At 41.8% G+C, this 21,074-nt stretch overlaps 2 protein-coding genes across 6 annotated transcripts; one reads left to right on the top strand and one right to left on the bottom strand.

The window, feature by feature from the left end:
• The first annotated feature begins 153 nt into the window (after positions 1-153).
• On the top strand, positions 154-15,007 carry LOC306931406 (calpain-1 catalytic subunit-like). 3 transcript variants are annotated; one of them, XM_079512800.1, is made up of 23 exons: positions 154-305; positions 3,097-3,114; positions 3,769-4,015; positions 6,288-6,357; positions 6,776-6,894; positions 7,457-7,590; positions 7,754-7,922; positions 8,300-8,383; positions 8,489-8,574; positions 8,720-8,794; positions 8,893-9,053; positions 9,391-9,560; positions 9,905-9,916; positions 10,474-10,685; positions 10,776-10,815; positions 11,066-11,131; positions 11,384-11,441; positions 11,616-11,680; positions 12,063-12,131; positions 13,268-13,346; positions 13,443-13,556; positions 13,721-13,776; positions 13,995-15,007. In XM_079512800.1, the coding sequence occupies exons 3-23, from the start codon at positions 3,770-3,772 to the stop codon at positions 14,019-14,021; spliced, it is 2,112 nt and encodes a 703-aa protein (XP_079368926.1). In that variant the 5' UTR covers positions 154-305; positions 3,097-3,114; position 3,769; the 3' UTR covers positions 14,022-15,007. The 3 variants fall into 3 exon arrangements, with proteins under 3 accessions (XP_079368926.1, XP_079368928.1, XP_079368927.1); XM_079512802.1 differs by lacking the exon at positions 3,097-3,114; XM_079512801.1 differs by lacking the exons at positions 154-305; positions 3,097-3,114 and having other exon boundaries at positions 3,551-4,015.
• A 632-nt stretch (positions 15,008-15,639) lies between these two features.
• mrpl14 (mitochondrial ribosomal protein L14) lies at positions 15,640-17,831 on the bottom strand. 3 transcript variants are annotated; one of them, XM_079512186.1, is made up of 3 exons: positions 17,485-17,831; positions 17,168-17,257; positions 15,640-16,607 (listed from the first exon to the last, which is right to left on the bottom strand). In XM_079512186.1, the coding sequence occupies exons 2-3, from the start codon at positions 17,236-17,238 to the stop codon at positions 16,241-16,243; spliced, it is 438 nt and encodes a 145-aa protein (XP_079368312.1). In that variant the 5' UTR covers positions 17,239-17,257; positions 17,485-17,831; the 3' UTR covers positions 15,640-16,240. The 3 variants fall into 3 exon arrangements, with proteins under 3 accessions (XP_079368312.1, XP_079368311.1, XP_079368313.1); XM_079512185.1 differs by having other exon boundaries at positions 17,569-17,830; XM_079512187.1 differs by having other exon boundaries at positions 17,492-17,543.
• Between the last annotated feature and the right edge of the window lie 3,243 nt (positions 17,832-21,074).

The following is a 21,074-nucleotide window of genomic DNA, read 5'->3' as shown; positions in this document are numbered from 1 at the left end:
ATACTAATAATACTAATAATTGTATGGGAGGATCTGCATTGGGGTAACATCAGGGTAACATTGATCTGGCTCCAGTGCATCAGATAACGGTAATTTTCCCTTTCCAGTAAACAGCTTACAGTCTGGAATGCAAGGCCTGCTATTGGCCCAACCCCCTTTGGGCTGGGCTAGCTGGCTTTCCCGCAGTGAGTGTACACTTCTCGTCCACTGCACCACTAGTCCGTAGCCACTGTACTGCACACTGATTTATGACATTATTACACTCCAACTCGTCAGAGAGAGAGCCGGAAGTTCCCTTCAGATTGGTGAGTGTTGTCATTATTTATTTTGTCATCTAAAGTGTATAGAATAATAGGCCGTGAAGGTATAATAATACTAGTCTGTAGTTAACGGTGCGCTTTTCGAAGCAGCCTGTCATTCATTTTACACCTCCTCCCCCTAGCCTACGTTTTCAGCATACGTAACGCTACCAGGCTGAACACTTTCAACTGATGTCATGTCATACACTGACAAGTTACAAAATACTAACTTATGAATGATACATACATGTGTATGTGTACCGTGTGCCGGTTTTGTCTATTGTATTATAAATCTCTGAATTCCATTCTACTGCTGGGAATATACGTGCCGCAAGTTCGCAAGGAAAAGGACCGTCCTTTAGACTTAGGAACAGAGAACAGGTGCTATAAAGTAGCTATTTGAGCCCACGCCTCTTTGTATGAAACATAACATGGTGCCTTTGATGATAGCTGCAGAGAAATGTTACAGGCAGACATAGATACTATCATCAAAGCTCGAGTCTCTGCGCCCCATAGCGTTAGAAGGAATACACAGTGGAAAGCTTTTGTGTTGCCACTGACTGTACTATTTGCAAACTGTTAAAACTCCTTCCAACGCTATGGACCAGAGCTAACAACGTACCAACAGCGTGGGTCACTCACTCCTCCCTCTTGTTTCCACTTTATTGGGGAAACTGGACACCACCATGCAGTAGTGAGGCCTTGCAGTATTGTGCTGTCGGGGAAGCTCTTAGTTGTGTTAGTGTCACTGGCGTTTTGTTGAGGTTGAAATACTGTGGATGACTTCACTATAGAGGACTGCGTGGATCAGCTTTTCTATGAACACGAAATAAAAAGAGGCACCCGTTTCGTCACCAGCCGCTTGCTCGCTCTTCCACACAGCCTATATGTGGCCCCAGACACAGAGAGACAGACAGGGGGGCATTCAGCCTAATATGTGGCCCCAGACACAGAGAGACAGACAGGGGGGGCCCCAGACACACACACAGAGAGACAGAAAGGGGGGGCATTCATGTAAATACAAAAATAAAAAACACTGGGCCTGGGGCCCGTCTAGGCCCTAGGGGCCGTGCTATACAACGTCCTTGGCTGTAGAATTTGCAGGCCAATGTAGGCCTACAATCCTACAGTATCACACGCACGCACGCGTGCACAAACACATGTGTGTGTGTGTGTGTTTTGTGCACACAGCCTACATGTTTTATTCAATCATTCACTTTCACTCACTCACTCATTCACTCATTCATTCATTCATTCATTCATTCATTTTCAGTCACAGAGAGTCAGTCCTTCTCTCACTGTGTCCTGCAGAAACGCTTCCTATAGAAACTTGCTCATTAACATTCCTTTCATGTGCGGTGGACCATGTTGCTCGCTGTAAACTTAACCAGACTGTGGTACTAGTTCACTTCTCAGAGGAGCTATTTCACTGTTAAACATCACACCGACTTAACAGCCAGACTGCTGTCCAGTTGTAAAACAACATTTAACTTCTTCTTCCTTTTCTTCTTGCATAACTAAATACATGGTCAATTCTCTGGTGAACTGACTAAAAGTTCCTAATGAGAGTTCTTCTCTGGCAGCAAAAATCAAGTGCACCCTGCCAGCAGCAGCACTCAGAGAGGAGAGAGGAGAGAGGAGAGAGGGACTGTTAGGGGAGAGGAGAGAGGAGAGAGGGACTGTTAGGGGAGAGGAGAGAGGAGAGAGGGACTGTTAGGGGAGAGGAGAGAGGAGAGAGGGACTGTTAGGGGAGAGGAGAGAGGAGAGAGGGACTGTTAGGGGAGAGGAGAGAGGGACTGTTAGGGGAGAGGAGAGAGGGACTGTTAGGGGAGAGGAGAGAGGAGAGAGGAGAGAGGGACTGTTAGGGGAGAGGAGAGAGGAGAGAGGGACTGTTAGGGGAGAGGAGAGAGGGACTGTTAGGGGAGAGGAGAGAGGGACTGTTAGGGGAGAGGAGAGAGGAGAGAGGAGAGAGGAGAGAGGGACTGTTAGGGGAGAGGAGAGAGGGACTGTTAGGGGAGAGGAGAGAGGAGAGAGGGACTGTTAGGGGAGAGGAGAGAGGGACTGTTAGGGGAGAGGAGAGAGGGACTGTGAGGAGAGAGGGACTGTTAGGGGAGAGGAGAGAGGAGAGAGGGACTGTTAGGGGAAACTCTAACCTCCCCCAGTGTCTGCTGTCTTTCTTCTCACAACACCAAAGCTTGTTTGAACAGTTTCTGGACACTGTAAAGAAATTGTGGTCCTTTAGTGTAGAGCAGTGGTTCCCAAACTTTTCAGCCTGTGACCCAATTAAATAAACCAGAAATGAGATATTCGCCCCGGGAAGTGAGAACCATGGCTATATTTTCACTACTTCTTAAATATTTGTTCTAATTTCTATTTCTCTTTAGGCCTGACGTCAAAATAAAAAAACTTGTTCGCTCTGAAAGAATATATATTCAAAGATTTGTGCCGCATTTTTATGATTTTTCAAAAATAGCAGACCTACAAGTTCATAGCGCGCCACTCAGTGGCACGCTATGAGCTTGTAGATCTGCTATTTTTCAATGGCTAAAGTATAACATAATGCTTAGTTAAAACACCAAAAGGGGTTCCCGCCCAAAATGGGTTAATTTCTTCATGACATTACTGACATTACCGGTTGGGACCCACAAATGGGTCCCGGCCCACTGTTTGAGAACCAGTGCTGTAGAGGCTAAAATAATAGACATAATGATAAATATTATGTTCACAGCACTTCTGAAATATGGTATTTTAAGAAAGTCCTATATCAATGCCAACTATGTTTTTCTTATTCCCTCAGCTTGCTCATAGACACAAGGTATCATGTTTGGGTTCTAAATCTATGGTGGTGGTGGTGGTGGTGTGCTCATAATACTGCTGAATCACCTGCTGTCTATAATCTGTATTTATACACATAACAGTCTAATATTTGTTCTGTTGGGCTTTTAGATTTGCCTGCATTAATTTTTAGCATGCTTACTGTAAATACAATTTTAGTCTCCCCCCTCCCCATTACAACACAAAAATAAATAAGACGCTACAACGGTTGATAGCTTCAAGTATAGTATAGTCAAGAACAGTAGTACATTTTGTTAATGCTTCATCGGTTTGCTATTAATTTATATAACTTGCCTTTGGTTTAACATGGCAAAGTGGAAGATTTGTGCTTGGATAATTTGTGCTAAATGCAGGTTGCTGATCTCCTCTGCCATGAATAAGTGCAATGCCTCACTGATGTGTCAGTCAGACCAGATTAGTAGAAGCCAGATCCAGTCCATGATGATGATCAGCAGGGGCAAAAGACATAATAACATAGAAAACACCCTGTAGTGAACGCAGCATGACACCAACTCAACATGACGGCCGTGCTTCTGGACTTTAGACTAGCGTGTGCTGCTGTTTAGCATGTTGCTATTTATAGTTGTTGGTACCATCCACACCCACCCAGCCTTGTATTTTTATCTCGCACCAGTATGAATCCAGCGGGAGGGATCTCTGCAAGCATATACGCCAACAGGCTACGAGCGGAGGGCATGGGATCCAATGAGAGGGCGCTGCCCTTCTCCAACCAGGACTACGAGGCACTGAAGCAGGAATGTCTGGAGTCTGGGTGCCTGTTTGAAGACCCCTGCTTCCCGGCAGAGGCTCCATCCCTGGGCTTCAAGGAACTGGCCCCCAACTCCTCCAAAACCAGGGACGTGGAATGGATGAGGCCCACGGTAAAGAGTTAACCACTTAAACCCTCTACACTTGGTGAAGTGGACTTCAGAATCAGACGCACCTTCACTGTCACATCACAGGTTTACAGGTTTACAGGTTTACCTTCACTGTCACATCACAGGTTTACAGGTGTAAAACAGTCGGTGAAATTCGTTTTTTGTGCGCAAGCTCCAGCATTTTGATTGTTTCCAGGGGGGGCAAGGGAAGGACTCTAAGGCCCAAACCACACCAGCTGCAACTCCTTGCAACTGCCATTGGGAATAATAGTTGCATGTTGCAAGGAGTTGCATGTTGACCCTCTTTTGTGGTTCGGGCTGAAGTCTACACCAAATCTCTTCACCAAAAATAAACGATCTACAAGCTCACTGCGTGATGCGTTGCGAGTTTGTAGATCCGCTCTTTTTAGCTAATGTCCCCTCCCCCCAGAATATGGATGCTGGGTTTCAAGTGATTTTCAGTTCACTGGTCAATTTAACACAAAAGCAGAGCCGGCACCCTCCCTCCCCCGTAGGAGTTCTGCTTTCATAATCGGTCTGGGATTAATCTCTCTATCATTGACGTGTACTACTCACTGAACAATTTATAAATTGCATTTTCATTTTAACAGATTTGTCTGTGGAATTCATATTTCTATCCAAATGAGACATGATTCTACACATGTTTTGTGTGCACACGTGAATGAAGTTGCCCTTCAAGAAACACAACCCATCAAAACGTGTGTGTACACAGTAAAATGATCAGTGATACATGAAACACTAAGAGTTACACATTGACCAATTGAACCCATTTGGACTATACTTTTGACACTACTAAGCACTTAACTTGGACTCTTAACCCATTTGGACCTGAGATCAGATTCTAAACATGTCTTCTACATCCTGACAGTTTTCTGAAAAAGCTATGTTTCTATGTCAGTCGTTCTTCGATTTTTCAAAAATAGTGGCGCGCTATGAGCTTGTAGATCTGCTATTTCTCAATAGCTAAAGCATAACATAATGCTAACACCAAAAGGGGTTCCCGCCCAAAATGGGTCCACTTTACTTGGACTACTAAGGGGTCAGATGTACAGGACAGATGCATAGGATGCAACATCTGAGTAGGAGGCATGCCATAACCCTAGTCAATCAACAACTGAGTAAGTGGTCAAATAAAACCGCCGATTTGGCCTAATTGCTTCTAAAGTAACTAGGATTAGCGGGCAGACATCAAATGTAGCATCTGTCTAAATAGGCTAGCATATTGTTCTCAGCATCCATGGACATCATCGTTAATCATCATTAATCTAATTAAAACATTGCACATTCATCTGTAATAGCACAGCTAGCATCAATATAAATAGGCAACAACTACTGATACAAATAAGGAGTGCTGCTGGGGTTAGCTGGTGTTTTGACACCAACACTGAGGTATTTGCTGTGTACGACGTGCTTTTCATGGGACTTGTTGATGTCAAAGGCCCTCAGTTTACTTCAGGCCAGTTGTCTCTAGTCTGCATATAAACATGCCAGGCAGTCACATGCATACCTATAGAGCTGGGACCATGTCTGGGGCTGAACAGGACAAGTAGGGACAGGAACGTCTCAGTCTCCAGACCACCAGACCACTGCAGCTGTTGGCAGTCCGTGCCATCCTCTGACCACTCCCTATCATATTTGGTTACTTCACTTGGTTTCGTTTCAATAACACATTGTCAATATACAGCACAGTATACTGTAGATGGAGAACAGCGTTTGGTGTGTTTGTTATTTATTAGTTGAGCCGCTGCAAAGCAGTGAGTGCAAAACTATTGTAAATGAGGCTGTCTATTTCAGTGTGTTGTGTGTGTGACGTCACTGTCTGCAATGTTGACCACCAGGTGGTGCTGCAAACACAGCTCGAATATAGTATGCGCACACATTTCTAGGCTGCCTTGTTTGATTATTAGCTGTTCATTTCACCATTGCCGTTGAGCCCTTTGGAGGTGTCGCGAGCCTATCATGGAAACACCTATGAAGGAGGGTGCCCAGTGAAGCGTTTACCACTACCCCACTCAATATCCGTTCAGTCTAAGGGATTGTACTATCTAGTGAAGTCCTATAAGCTCAACTGTTCATTTACAGTTGAATGGTGGATGCTGCCTGCTAGGTAGTTAGTTATTATGTAGGTCATTCCTAAAACATAGTGAATTATTATAATACTGTGTAAATGAAATTAGAATGACGTATAATTGTTGTCTGAAAATGAGAATTCAAGTATGCTAAATGTAATCAGTATACTTTCATTTGTGTGTAGGAGCTGACAGATGACCCTCAGTTCATCCTGGGCGGGGCTACCAGAACAGACATCTGCCAGGGAGCACTAGGTGAGTTCTGATAGGCTAAATCAGTTGGAAAAGGTTAACACAAAGTGTGCACTGAAAGTGCTCTGGTCGATGGATGGAGAGATAATGTAAAAGCTTGCTGAAAACGACAGAACTGGAAAAAGCATCTGGTTTGAATGAAGGCAGTGAATGCTGATTCTTTGAGATGCTTTCCCAACCCATCTTAGTGCTATAATTGAATCATGGTGAAGCGAAAACTAGATTATGTGACATAGGAAATGATTTGTCCCTCTTTGTTTGGAAAATGGATCCTTCTGGATACAGTGACTGATACTTACGCTTAACATTGTTAACACAAACGCAACGGTGTTAACAACCTGCTACATTCTTTATCTCCTTGTCATAACGATGATCTGATCATCTTTCTCTCTCTCTCTCTGATTCCTTTGCGGATTGACAGGTGACTGTTGGCTGCTTGCAGCCATTGCTTCCCTCACCCTGAATGAGAGGCTTCTTCATCGAGTCGTCCCACACGGCCAGTCCTTCCAAGATGATTACGCTGGAATCTTCCACTTCCAAGTACTTATTACCCATTTAGACCTGAGGACGATTTTACAAATGTCTGACAAATCCTGACAGTTTTCTGAAAAACCGTCTTCAAACATTTTCATGTCAAGGACCCCCAAGATTATATGTAATTGGCTGCCGACCCCCATCTGAAATAAAATATGAACCCCCAGAAGCAAAGATTTGAGTTAAAAATGTTCACTCTGAAAGAATATATATTCAAAGATTTGCGCTACATTTTCACGATTTTTCAAAAATAGCAGACCTACAAGCTCGTAACGTGGCACTCGGTGCCGCGCTATGAGCTTGTAGATCTGCTATTTTTCAATAGCTAAAGTATAACATAATACTTAAAAACACAAAAAGGGCTTCCCGCCTAGAATGGGTTAATATAATCCATTCACTAGCAGGAAGCTAATACTTGTGTATTTGAATAATATTTGAATATTATAATTTGATTATTTTGTGTTGCAGTTCTGGCAGTTTAGAGAGTGGGTTGACGTTGTGATTATCTTGTGTTGCAGTTCTGGCAGTTTGGAGAGTGGGTTGACGTTGTGATTATCTTGTGTTGCAGTTCTGGCAGTTTGGAGAGTGGGTTGACGTTGTGATTGACGACAGATTGCCGGTCAAAGACGGAGAGCTCATGTTTGTTCACTCTGCTGAGGGCAATGAATTCTGGAGTGCTCTGCTGGAGAAGGCATATTCCAAGTATGTATTTAATGGCTCCACCCAACTGTTGAATTATTCAGTGCTGGTCCTTCTTCTTCCAGCTATAAAACGGAAAGCCGTGCTCCCAGCAGACACATTCACAAGCACTCTGACTGATGCCTTTAAAAATGAACTACGGTATGTGTGTTATATGTGGTTTCAGGCTGAACGGGTCCTATGAGGCTCTGTCAGGAGGAAGCACCACTGAAGGGTTTGAGGACTTCACCGGGGGAGTGTCAGAGATGTATGAGCTCCGCAAAGCGCCCAGCGACCTGTACAAGATCATTAGCAAAGCCCTGGAGAGAGGCTCGCTGCTGGGCTGTTCCATCGATGTAAGTGCTGACCGCCACGGCCCCGTCAATACTACAATGCTCTTCAGTTTCTGAAATGCTGAGCATTACCGAAAGCATCTCCAATTAATTTGTCTCACAAATAGGGCTGGGCAATATATATCAATATTATATCGATATCGTCTTGACATGAGGCAAGATATTGCCTAGTATTTTGGATATTGTAATATCTTGATTTTGTACTACACACACGTGTGACTGTGACACACATGTATCTTTGTTGATACTACTGTGTGTTATGGATGCACTAAACAGTGTTTCATTCTATGTCTCATATTGTCTATCTTATCATATTGCTCAGCCCTACTCTCAGATCATTCTTATTGAAATGCACTGACCATGTTTTCACGTAAATGCAGATCACCAGTGCCTTTGATATGGAGGCAGTGACATTCAAGAAGCTTGTGAAGGGCCACGCTTACTCACTCACTGCTGTCAAGCAGGTCTGTGTTTTCTTGTTGATATATCCACATTAGAATTAGCATTACAGTATACGGTATGTTATCTGTGAGACCATGCCACTCAACTCCACTGTGCTACGTATGTAGGTAGAGTTCCGTGGTCACACAGAGAGGCTGATCAGAGTGCGTAACCCCTGGGGACAGGTGGAATGGACCGGTGCCTGGAGTGACAAGTGAGCATGGATATCCAAACATTGCCTTTACAGCCTAATCTCTTACTAGATCCATTTGATCGTCTATTGATTGATTTTATAACCACTCAAACTGCCCTTATCTGTCTCCTTGTCTCCTTGTCTCCTTATCTGTGTCCTTGTTCAGCTCCCCTGAATGGGATGAGATTGACGCGTCGGAACGGGAAGATCTGCATCTTCAAATGGAAGACGGGGAGTTTTGGTAAGATCTCTGAAACGTCCTAGAATGTTCCATCCATGTTATATTCCTGTGGTGTATTTTATGTCATAAAATAGGATATGTGTTCTCGTTTAATCCAGGATGTCCTTCAATGAGTTCTTGAGGCAGTTTTCCCGTCTGGAGATCTGTAACCTGACGCCAGATGTTCTGGACCAGGACAGTGTGAAGCACTGGAACACTATCAAGTTCTACGGCACATGGAGGAGGGGCAGCACTGCTGGGGGGTGCAGGAATAATCCCAGTGAGTCCCAAGAACATTTTAACAAGTTAACTAAATGCTCAAATATAACAACTAAATAGCCTAGATCTTTATTTTTAATTTTTATTTTAAATAAATATCAATAAATAATGTCATTGTATTTTATGCTCATTGTTGTTCTTCGCATGGGCACTATAGGCATATTTATTATTCATATATTATCATGGTCATAAAATCTGGGAGATTGTCAAAATAGCGTCCATCATAATTTTATGAATATAGTCATTTACAGGCATAAATATAGTATCTTGTTGTTCACTGATTGTCACTGCAAGCAACACATGGTCCAACTCAAACGGGTCATCCTTACTCTGCCCAGACACGTTCTGGATCAACCCCCAGTATAAGATCACTCTGCTGGAGGAGGACGACGACCCAGAAGATGATGAGGTAGCGTGCAGCTTCCTGGTGGCTCTCATGCAGAAGGACAGGAGGAGGTATCGGCGCCATGGCCAGGATATGCACACCATTGGCTTTGCCATCTATGATGTGAGAGCAGGGCAGGGAAAAAAAATCACACCCGTGTGAACTGAGTGGTGCAACCCACCCCCCCCCTCTCTCTCTCTCTCTCTCTGTCTCTCATTAGCAGGCAACAGTGCAGCACTATCTCTCTGTTTCTGGCACAACAGTGCCACTTTTGCCCCTACTGGTACTCATAGTCACATAGTCACATAGGTAGTCACATAGGTTAACACGGACATTGCTGTTCCTTGGAGTGGTTGCACCACTCAAAAACATGTCTAAATTCATATTGTTCATTCTTCACCACTACTGAAATATAACCTCTGCTCATGCAAGTCATGTTTTCCCCTCCTTTTTGTCTTTTTGTGCAGATCCCAGACGAGGTATGGCCTGACACCAGATACCACCACTACCGAGACTGCACAACAGCATTATGATTAATATACTATATATATTGAAATTTTATTTCCTTTAGAGGATAGCCCCCTGAGATGTATCATCTGGTTTTAGAGGGGGTCCTCGGGCACAACACAATGAATACAGTACATAGACAAAACAATACATTAAACATGTCGACACAGAACAATACACTTACAACATCAACACAACATGGATGCTCTCCAAACCACTCAAACACTACATCAAGACCAGAAGCAACTGCACTGAAACACCTAACAAAATACTAATAATAGTGATACTAATAATGAAAATAATAAAAATAAAGATAAAGATAAAAAGAATAATCAAGCATTAAAGTACACACCTCTCTCCAAAAAAGTACAAATGGGTTTCAGGTCTACAAGCAAAGAAGCCTTGAAAATGTTAAATGATGTAATTGATCTCAAAGAAACAGACACGTTTCGGCACTACAGAGCCGAAACAGCGGTAAAATAGTATGAGTATGAATCGGCCCTAAGAGTTTTGTCATGTGATCCCTCAGTACAAGGGCTGCCAGAGCGTCCACCTCAAGAAGGATTTCTTTCTGACACACTCGTCCTGTGCTCGCTCTGATACCTTCATCAATCTGCGAGAGGTGAGCACCCGTCTCCGTCTGCCCCCGGGGGAGTATCTCATCGTCCCGTCCACTTTCGAGGCCAGTCAAGAGGCCGACTTTGTCCTCAGAGTCTTCACTGAGAAGCAGTCCGAAACGCAGTATGTGGCCATTGTTTTCATTAGCTGGATCAGTGGATATGCATGTTCGTACCTGTGGCTTATATGTCAATACGTGTTTTTCCTTTGCAGAGAAATGGATGATGAAATTGGTGCTGACTTGGAAGATGAGGTAGTCTTCTGGATGTTCTTGAGCCAGACGTGATGATAATGACATTGTAACTTAGCCATTTAGCCATATATCATTTACTTAATTGTACGATGATAGCTAATCTACAAGCTCCAAGCTTGCAGATCCACTATTCTCACTATTTTAAAACTTTTTCTTGCCATGAGCAAAATAGGAATGCTAGGGTTTAAGTGGTTAAATGATCAGCATCGTACCCCAATGTATCACATCTCCATTGCTTGTTTGCCCACAGGAAGACATATCTGAGGATGATATCGAGGACTCTTTTAAGTCCATGTTTGCTCAGTTAGCTGGTGAGGTAAGTTTCCAGCCACAGGAAATCATACTTAACCCATTACCATATAGGACTGAGGCACATTCTAAAATCCTTCCAAATCATGACCTATGTTTTCTGAAAAACGTCAAATATTTATTCAACATTTATGCTGCTATATATAGCGACAAGAACCCCAAAATGGGTTCCCGTCTTGAAGGGTAAAACTCCAAAGATCTATACAACTCTTTTGCAACGTTTTTAAACATTTGTATATTTTTCTCATGTTCTGTTCAGGATATGGAGATATCGGTGCATGAGCTCAGAACCATTCTGAACAGAGTGGTGACTCGACGTGAGTGAGATATATTTGTTTATAATGAATTCCTATCGGAAAGTTAACACATCAGTATTACTTTCCATTCACTGTTAATGTATTCACTGACAGCACAGTGTTCTGTCATTGTGTAAAACAATGTAGCCTGAATTGGTTCAACTGTCTCAGATAAATCTATTTTTGTCATTTCAGACAAAGATCTGAAGACTGATGGATTCAGTCTGGAGTCCTGTAGGACTATGGTCAATCTCATGGATGTATCCTCTTGAGATGTCAGTCATGAATAATATAAAGGGGGAAATATCAGTATAGTATCATAGGGGCGGCGGTGGCTCTGGGATAGAGTGGCTGGTGGCTGGATGGTAACCGCAAGGTTGCCTGTTCGAACCCCGGCTCCCCCAGAGTTAGTGTCGAAGTGTCCTTGAGCAAGACACTGAACCCCTAATTGCTCCCGATGTGCAGGTTGGTGCCTTGTATGGTTTCTGCCGCCATCGGTGTATGAATGTGTGTGTGAATGGGTGAATGTAATGCACAATCTATGTAAAGCGCCTTGGATAAAGGCGCTATATAAATGCACCATTTACCATTTTAGTGACAATCTCTAAGAGTAATTTCACACCTTGACTCAGTTATTCCCAGAAAGACGGCAGTGCACGTTTAGGCCTGGTGGAGTTTCAGCTCCTCTGGAATAAGATCCGAAAGTGGCTGGTAAGAGTTTGTTTGGATATTAGTGAACATTGTACAGTTTTACTGGTAAGAGTTTGTTTGGATATTAGTGAACATTGTACAGTTTTACTGGTAAGAGTTTGTTTGGATATTAGTGAACATTGTACAGTTTTACTGGTAAGAGTTTGTTTGGATATTAGTGAACATTGTACAGTTTTACTGGTAAGAGTTTGTTTGGATATTAGTGAACATTGTACAGTTTTACTGGTAAGAGTTTGTTTGGATATTAGTGAACATTGTACAGTTTTACTGGTAAGAGTTTGTTTGGATATTAGTGAACATTGTACAGTTTTACTGGTAAGAGTTTGTTTGGATATTAGTGAACATTGTACAGTTTTACTGGTAAGAGTTTGTTTGGATATTAGTGAACATTGTACAGTTTTACTGGTAAGAGTTTGTTTGGATATTAGTGAACATTGTACAGTTTTACTGGTAAGAGTTTGTTTGGATATTAGTGAACATTGTACAGTTTTACTGGTAAGAGTTTGTTTGGATATTAGTGAACATTGTACAGTTTTACTGGTAAGAGTTTGTTTGGATATTAGTGAACATTGTACAGTTTTACTGGTAAGAGTTTGTTTGGATATTAGTGAACATTGTACAGTTTTACTGGTAAGAGTTTGTTTGGATATTAGTGAACATTGTACAGTTTTACTATATATATAAAGTGGCTGGTAAGAGTTTGTTTGGATATTAGTGAACATTGTACAGTTTTACTGGTAAGAGTTTGTTTGGATATTAGTGAACATTGTACAGTTTTACTGGTAAGAGTTTGTTTGGATATTAGTGAACATTGTACAGTTTTACTGGTAAGAGTTTGTTTGGATATTAGTGAACATTGTACAGTTTTACTGGTAAGAGTTTGTTTGGATATTAGTGAACATTGTACAGTTTTACTGGTAAGAGTTTGTTTGGATATTAGTGAACATTGTACAGTTTTACTGGTAAGAGTTTGTTTGGATATTAGTGAACATTGTACAGTTTTACTGGTAAGAGTTTGTTTGGATATTAGTGAACATTGTACAGTTTTACTGGTAAGAGTTTGTTTGGATATTAGTGAACATTGTACAGTTTTACTTCTGGAGTTTATTTTAATTTCTTTCCATCTCTGTTTGCAGGGTGTTTTTAGACAGTTTGACCTCGACAAGTCAGGCGCCATGAGCTCCTATGAAATGCGTCTTGCTGTGGAGGCAGCAGGTACAATATTTGAGAGCACTTACTGTATCTACAGTATGCACGCACATTACATACACACAAACAAGCCATTGTAACTTCCCATCTCTTTCTATGAAGGTTTTAAACTGAACAACAGACTGAACCAGCTTCTGGTGGCACGGTATGCTGAGAACGAAGTCATTGACTTTGACAACTTCATTTGCTGCTTGGTCAAACTTGAAGCCATGTTCAGTGAGTACTCTTCCTCTACAATATAAGTGATGTCCATGTATTCATAAATAAACTAAACGGTGATATTCCCCTGATCACAACTCACAAGCGGCAGACGTTTGCATACTGTACTATACTGTATGAAGACGTACTTTTACATATTAATTTCATTTTACCTTCAACAGGATCTTTCCAGCAGCTAGATAAAGGAGAAGGCGTGGCTGAAATGAACATCACAGAAGTGAGTTCTGTATCCAAATTACATTATTTTATATGTGGTTAAAATGCGGTTATATGCGGTATTGTTGCTAGAGAAGGAATAGCCTGTCAGGTCTGTTCACCTCACCACTAGTGGTCACATGGTCCACCAAAGCTGGAACATAAAAAAACTGTTATTTACAGCCTGTCTATGTTGTTCATCCATTTTACCAATTCCTGTGATTGTCCCCAACGTTCTAGTGGCTATACATTACCATGTGTGGGTGAAGAGGACCTTTTTACCAGAGATGTACAGAAAAGCTAGAGCGTCTGCAGTGAAGCCATGAAGCCGCCGGAGCCCTGAACACCTTCAGCCTTAGTGTCCTGTTGATTACCCAACCTTTACACACACCTCAATAAATGTATACAACGATAAGAGCTGTGTAATATAGAATACGACCAAGCTAATTACCTCTCGCCCAAATCTTGGGTTTGCTATGCAAAAGAGTTGCTTTGCTGCAATCATCTTCACTGTGATGCACACACACACACCTGTCATCTCTTGATGTAAACGGCATGGGTCAACGCATGATAGTTAACTGCTTGTGTACATACTGTAGTATCAGAACTTTGTATTGCCCCACATGCTTTGATGTCTGTATGACGTCGTTATATATCACTTCATTGACGATCAGCCCACATTTCCACCATTGTGGTTATTATAATGAAATTTACAAAAGCCCATTTTGGCTCGTAAACAAATGGGAGAAAGAAATAGACGGTGTATTCATTCTTTGACATGTAGATTAATAATTTGTTACTGCAGTGGTTCGGATTACACCTGATTTGTTATGTAGCATTTTTACTTTGCAAGTTTTTTTTTTAACACCAATATTTCAATGTTCAACCTGTAGGTGGCAGTGCAGATGTTGTAGAAAACCTCTGATTTGCCTCAAATATACTGTAGAAGTGAAGTTTGTTTTAACATTTTCCCCTGAATTGAACTTGAAGTCAAGAACATTACCTGAAATTAGTAATGTTACAATTGTTCAATTCAGGGATACGGTTAGTGAAGTTTAATTTGTAATTCAAGTAGTGAGCTTCAGTTTAGACCACCAGTTATATACAGGCGTGAATGTGAATGATGTAAGCCTTGCTCCTTAATCATGGCACCATGTGATTGTCAAGACACTGTTAGAAAAGGAATGCCATTACTGTGTGTATGGTGTTTTTGAATGTATGTTGTGCCTTCAATAAATGTTAGCCCTAAAGCGCTTAATGGTATGTTGCATTCAATTTAATGGTATGTTGCATTCAATTTCACTCATGAAGTGAGGGGCACTCTTATCATACATCACATTCTGATTTCCGGACAATCACTTTTGGCATCATCACATTCCGTGCTCAGTAGGGATGTACCGCTGAGACAATTTGGCCGATATCGATATCAGATATAATTTATTGCTAATATGGCCGATAACTGATATAACCGATGTCGATTATGATTTCATTCTGTATTAAACAGATTATTTTGGCCATTCTGAAAAAGGCTGAATTTGAAAAAAATGCAATGCCTCTTTATTCCAAAACTAGGGATGCACTCACTAGTGCTCAGCCAATCAAATCATCTCTATGGGGTACACAGACACACAAAGCTAGGCATAGGAGCCCTCAAACATGATGCTTTGTTGGGTTATTTGTGGTAGAACTCATGACTTGCACTCACTGTAAACTGTTCTATTTATTGTAAGCATCAATGATGCATTGCATCCTAAAGAGCGAAATTGGACAGTCATCTTACCCACATCATGGAATAATTATTCATTCCTCCCCAAAATACACAATGTTTTGTGCAAAGCACATGAAGTGGGAAGCAATTTTACACATTGAGGACAGTGGCCAAAGATTATGAACACACACACCACTTTATTGAGAACAAATGTAATTGGTTGAAAAATGTACAATCCGATAAAAATAAAAACTCAAAAGATCCAGTAGAAATCGCTTAAACCCCTTATACTTATTTTATTAGACCTATATACTTATTAGACTAAGGACTGACAGTGTTCTACAAGCTGGTGTGACACAGGAAACTGAAGACGACCACCGGGCCTTTCTTCAAGGGGAGAAAGAGCAGAGCCTGGGTTTCGATGGCTTGTTTTACAGCGCCAGCTACTACTAGTAGGGCGGGGTTATATAAACTCACAAAAACTATGCCTGGCCTGGGCCGTGGCTCAGCGGTCCAGGCACCTTGGCCGGTAGTCCGAGTCTGGCAGTGTGCCGCAGGTTCGACTCCCGATCCCGACGGCCTTTACTGCATGTCACTCCCCCATCTCTCTCCCCTGTCAGCCTACTGTCTGTCTCTTCAGCTGGATAATAAAGCAGTCCATGACACTTCTTAACAGCTTTGAGCAGTTCTGTATCAAGTAATGAGAAACTTCAGGTTCACAGCAGAAAAGGGACACAAGGGTTTAAGTGGTTACATACAGAATGCCTGCAGCCTGTCACTATACAAATGTATTAGCAATGGCAAGCAGTTTGGAGTATTCTCCTTCCATTTTGCGCAGATGTGTAGGTAGGGGGACTTTAATTCTTGTCCCTGTAGGGTTGCCATTGTCCTCTATTAGGACAACATTGTTGGAATCAAAACGTGGAGTCATGCGGTCTCCGGGCATCTTGTGTCCAACAATAAGTGCCTTCTTCTTCTGTCCTTTGATGGCGAGCAACACTTTATCACCGACTTTCCCCACCCCGTTTTTGGTGTAGACATGGATGACTCTTGGTGCACGATGATATGCATGGTTTCCAATAGGGCTGTTATCCACAACTCGTACTCTTGTCATCTTCTGGATGGCTGCCGCAACTGCGGACACACTGCAGGACAAAACTTATATTAGCCAATAGCTACTGGCAATCAAACACACAATACGAAACTTATATCATCGCTTCCCCTGCTGACAATCTACTAAGCAAATACCGGTAACTACATACACAATACGGAGTCCAGGAATCAAGATGTTACAATCAGACTTAGGTCTCGTAGATCCGCCTTTTTTTGTCAGAAGTGAGTAATTTTTAAGCACAGATGTGAATCTTACAATCCTGTGACATCGGCTCCACAAATGTAAACTCATTATCTACAACTGTAGAATAATGTAGCATACTACATACATAGATATGTAATACAAAGATATGTAATACATACATAGATACTTGAGGAGAAAAGATGTGACAATGCTGTAAATGAGTTTGTAAAGAGAAAAACAATCTTGCCAAACATATCAATCTTCGCTGCACAGGTATGTAAATTTAGAGTGTGCTCGAGCTAAAAAAAAGTATAGCTGTTCAAAATTGAAGAGATTTAATTAAATACTAAAAAGGCCAAGAAAGACAATGTCACTACCATGGAGGTAAATGCAAGCTCCTTAACTGACCTGAAAGCTCTGTGGTGTGTTGTTGGGCTGAGCCCAATGAAGGATCTTGACAGATGGTGGATAAGAGACATGACCGAAGCAGACACCAACCTAGTTAGAACACAACAAACGGAGGATTACACCAGACACCAACCTAGTTAGAGAAGTACATAAATAGACAGTTTAGCTCGTTATGTAGTCATGTCTGGTATTCAGCAAAGCAAGCAATGCACAGTAGCCACTGTGTCCAAGGTTGGCTAACGCTATGCTAATAATTGGCTAATAATCAGTGAATTGTCAGGTTGGTTCATTGCGTTATAGATATATATATATCTCACCACGCACGTGTGACGTGTCGTATCAATAAGGTTTCTACTGTAGACGTTTTAAAAGGAGATAAACTGAGATCATGGATTGATTACCTTCCACTTCTCACACTCACACGCTGCAACATGAAAGTCAAAACGTTTTGCGTCACAATAACGCGACGCAGGGGAAGCACCTTGGCCTTTATGTGACTACTAGCGATGGTAAAGAACAGATGAAACAATCATCCCACAGCCAAATAATACATAATAATCCAAAAATCTACAAATTAGATGTAAAACATATGTCTTAATCGGTCCTGATACAAAACATTATTAATACATTGTACGAACAATCAAACTCTGGTCTGACGTCATTAAAACGTGCCAGAAAGTGACGCGAGTCCATCAGCAGATCGTGAGCGAACCAGAAATAGCCGATCTATAAGCTCACAAGGCGTCGCAGCGTGACGCCTTGTGAGCTTATAGATCGGCTATTTGTGGTGCGCGAAATCGGCGTGTATATCCGGTTATAGAAACAGAAAACATAGACACAAAGTACGCAAAGACCAGCGGCGGAGAGACCCGTGGTGGTATTTAGACACGTTCTCTATTAACTAGATCTATGTGTGACTAATTCAATGATTCAAATGAGGTTAATTTGTCACGAGCCGATATTATTTATATAGGTAGCTCAAGGTCAATGTTATTGAATTTGAGTCAACTGAGTCATTGAGTCAAATCAATGACTCATACACCCCGAGGAGAGGAAAGTCTGGTGACACGAGGTTATACAAGTACAAGCAGTGGAATATTGGCATTGATTGATTGATTGATTGAAATATTTCTTAACAGTTTGCAGAATTACAGTACATTTCGAGCACAAACTCAATACAAAGGCTGTTAACTGTGAGTGGACGACCCAATTAAGCATTACACTTGTTTACAACAGGGTCCACCATGTTCAATTCATCAAAACATTTAGAGACATTTAAATGACATTGATTGATTGATTGATTACATTGATTGATTGATTGATTGATTGATTGATTGATTGATTGATTGATTTAAGTATTTATTAACAGTATGCAGAATGGGTACATTTCAAATGAAAGCACAACTCAATACAAAAACTGTTAGGATACCCTGATAAAGCATTAGACTTGTTTACAACAGCTCACTGAATGATGATTGGATGGATGACAGAGATGTCTACACTACAGACAACTTCGTAAAATGTATGCTAAGGCAAATATGTTACTCCGTAAATGTTCTGTGTTCTGTTGATGTTAAGTGTTCACTGTTCACAGTGTTCAGAGCCTATGTCACACCTCTGTACACTGCTCATCTCTGGCATGCGTACAGGGTGAGTATGTTGAGGCTCAAAGTGGCCTATAATGCTATGAGGTTGTTGCTCCACATCTATGGCAGTGCCAGACAGTCAAATATTTGTGACTTCTGGTGTACCTACCTGTGATGCACTGTTAAGACGTGTCGGCTTGATGTGTTAGAGAACAGAATGATCATAGAGGCTCTAACCAGCCTCATGAAAAGCAGTTACAGATACACATCCAGACTTAGAGAGCATTATTGGCGTAACAGCCTCTATACTTTTTAGATATTAAACTTACCTGCCTGAATCCTGTGAAGTTGGCACTGGACAGCCAACGTATGACATGTAGTGGTGATCAGACTTGATGTATTTTATATATTGTATATATTTATATACCGCTGTCTTTTATATTTTGTGCTGTTTTCTTTTATATGGACCCACGGGTCTGAAATAAAGTTTATTATCTTATCTTATAAGTTAAAGGTGCTGTAAGCTGTAGGTTTAGGTGTTATTTATTTTATTTAATAAGTGTGAAAGTGTCTCCCCAGCAATCCCCATCTCTCCATCCCTTTAGGACAGGGGTTCCCAAAGTGGGGTCCGGGGACCCCCAGGGGTCCTTGAGGGAGTTCCAGGGGGGACCCAGCTAAATGATCATTTGGAACCAAATGGACCCTTATGTGGCTGTAACTCAGAGAGTTAAATTAATTGATTTTTACAATATAAATTGGGGTTCCCAGAGATAGAAATGCTATTAAATGGGGGTTCCGTAGCCTGAAAGCATGTAAAACCGGGGGGTCCTTGAAATTAGACTGATTGAGAATCACTGCTAGAGCCGTAAAAATCTTCTCTTATGGGGGTCCCTGGAATATCTTTTAAAATGGGGGTCCACGGGCTGATTAGTGTCAATGTGGGGGTCCTTGACATGAAAAAGTTTGGGAACCACTGCTTTAGGATACAATACACGTGAAATTGGAAGTGATCTTTTCCAGGCTAGTCTAGTAGTGTACATCATGGGTTCCCAAAGTGGGAACCCCTGGGGGTACTTGAGGGAGTTCCAGGGGGTACCTAGGTAACCTAGCCCAATTAGAGATAGTTAGGAACCAAATGGACCCTTATGGGTCTGTAACTCAGAGACTCTCAGAGTTAAATTAACAGTGGTTTAACAATATAAATAAATTGGGGTACCAGAGATAGAAATGCCATTAAATCGGGGGTCCGTAGCATAATGCGTGTGAAACTGGGGGGTCCATGAAATGAATATGTTTCGGAATCACTGCTAGAGCCGTAAAAATCCTCCCTGGTCACTGGCATATGCTTTCAAAAGGGGGGTCCGTGGCCTAATAAATGTTGATTTGGGGGTACTTGACACGAAAAGGTTTGGGAACCACTGGTAAATTATAAAAATGTTTTGTTTTTGAGTGGTGTAAACCACTCCTACAACTGGCTTTGTTAGTCTGTCTGTGCTCAAAAAATGAGCACGGTTGCTATGGTCACCCAGTTCACACGGGTGTGATTTCATTACGTCAGACATTACGTCAGACCACAGCTGATCAGTCTATATAAGACCTTACACCACTCAGTTCACACGGGTGTGATTTTTTTACATGTATTATATTATTTACAATTTCCAAGTCCCCCCTATTTTTGAGGGGTGCTAGCCCCTCCTATAAACAGCTAGCCTATAGTGTAGAACTGTAGATTCTGTCTGAACACAAACATTAAATGCCATTGACAATGAATGGAGAATGTACGTCATATGTGTCTGAGCAAATCGGCATATGTATGTCGGTGGAAACCCTTGGCCAATGAGGGACCACCATTCTTGATGATGATGTATGATTAGAGCGCCCCTCACTTCACACGGACGGTTTTATTTAGGGAAGTGCAGTTCGATTGGGGACTTTGATGGAAACTAGCATTCTTGCTAAATCCGGTGTATTTACACGGCATTGATTGTGTTGTGCTCATTAATATGCGCTCTCTCCCAAATAAACATATAAATAAACATGCAGTCAGTCTGCTTCTTTTTACCTGACAGTGAGGATTTTCACCGGGAGGGCTTAATGCTGGAGGGTATTCATCTGAGATCAGAGTGAGGTCAAAACCGATCATGCTATTCATCTGAGATCAGAGTGAGGTCAAAACCGATCATGCTATTCATCTGAGATCAGAGTGAGGTCAAAACCGATCATGCTATTCATCGGAGATCAGCTCCCCAGTTCACCTACGGACACAAATTAAGCCAACAGGTGCCCTGGCCCTCCCTGTAGCTGTAGGACAGGAGACTAGT

The sequence above is a fragment of the Electrona antarctica genome, assembly GCF_951216825.1.
Source record: "Electrona antarctica genome assembly, chromosome: 10".
NCBI classification, from domain to species: domain Eukaryota; kingdom Metazoa; phylum Chordata; class Actinopteri; order Myctophiformes; family Myctophidae; genus Electrona; species Electrona antarctica.
This window is presented reverse-complemented; position numbering and strand designations above follow the sequence as displayed.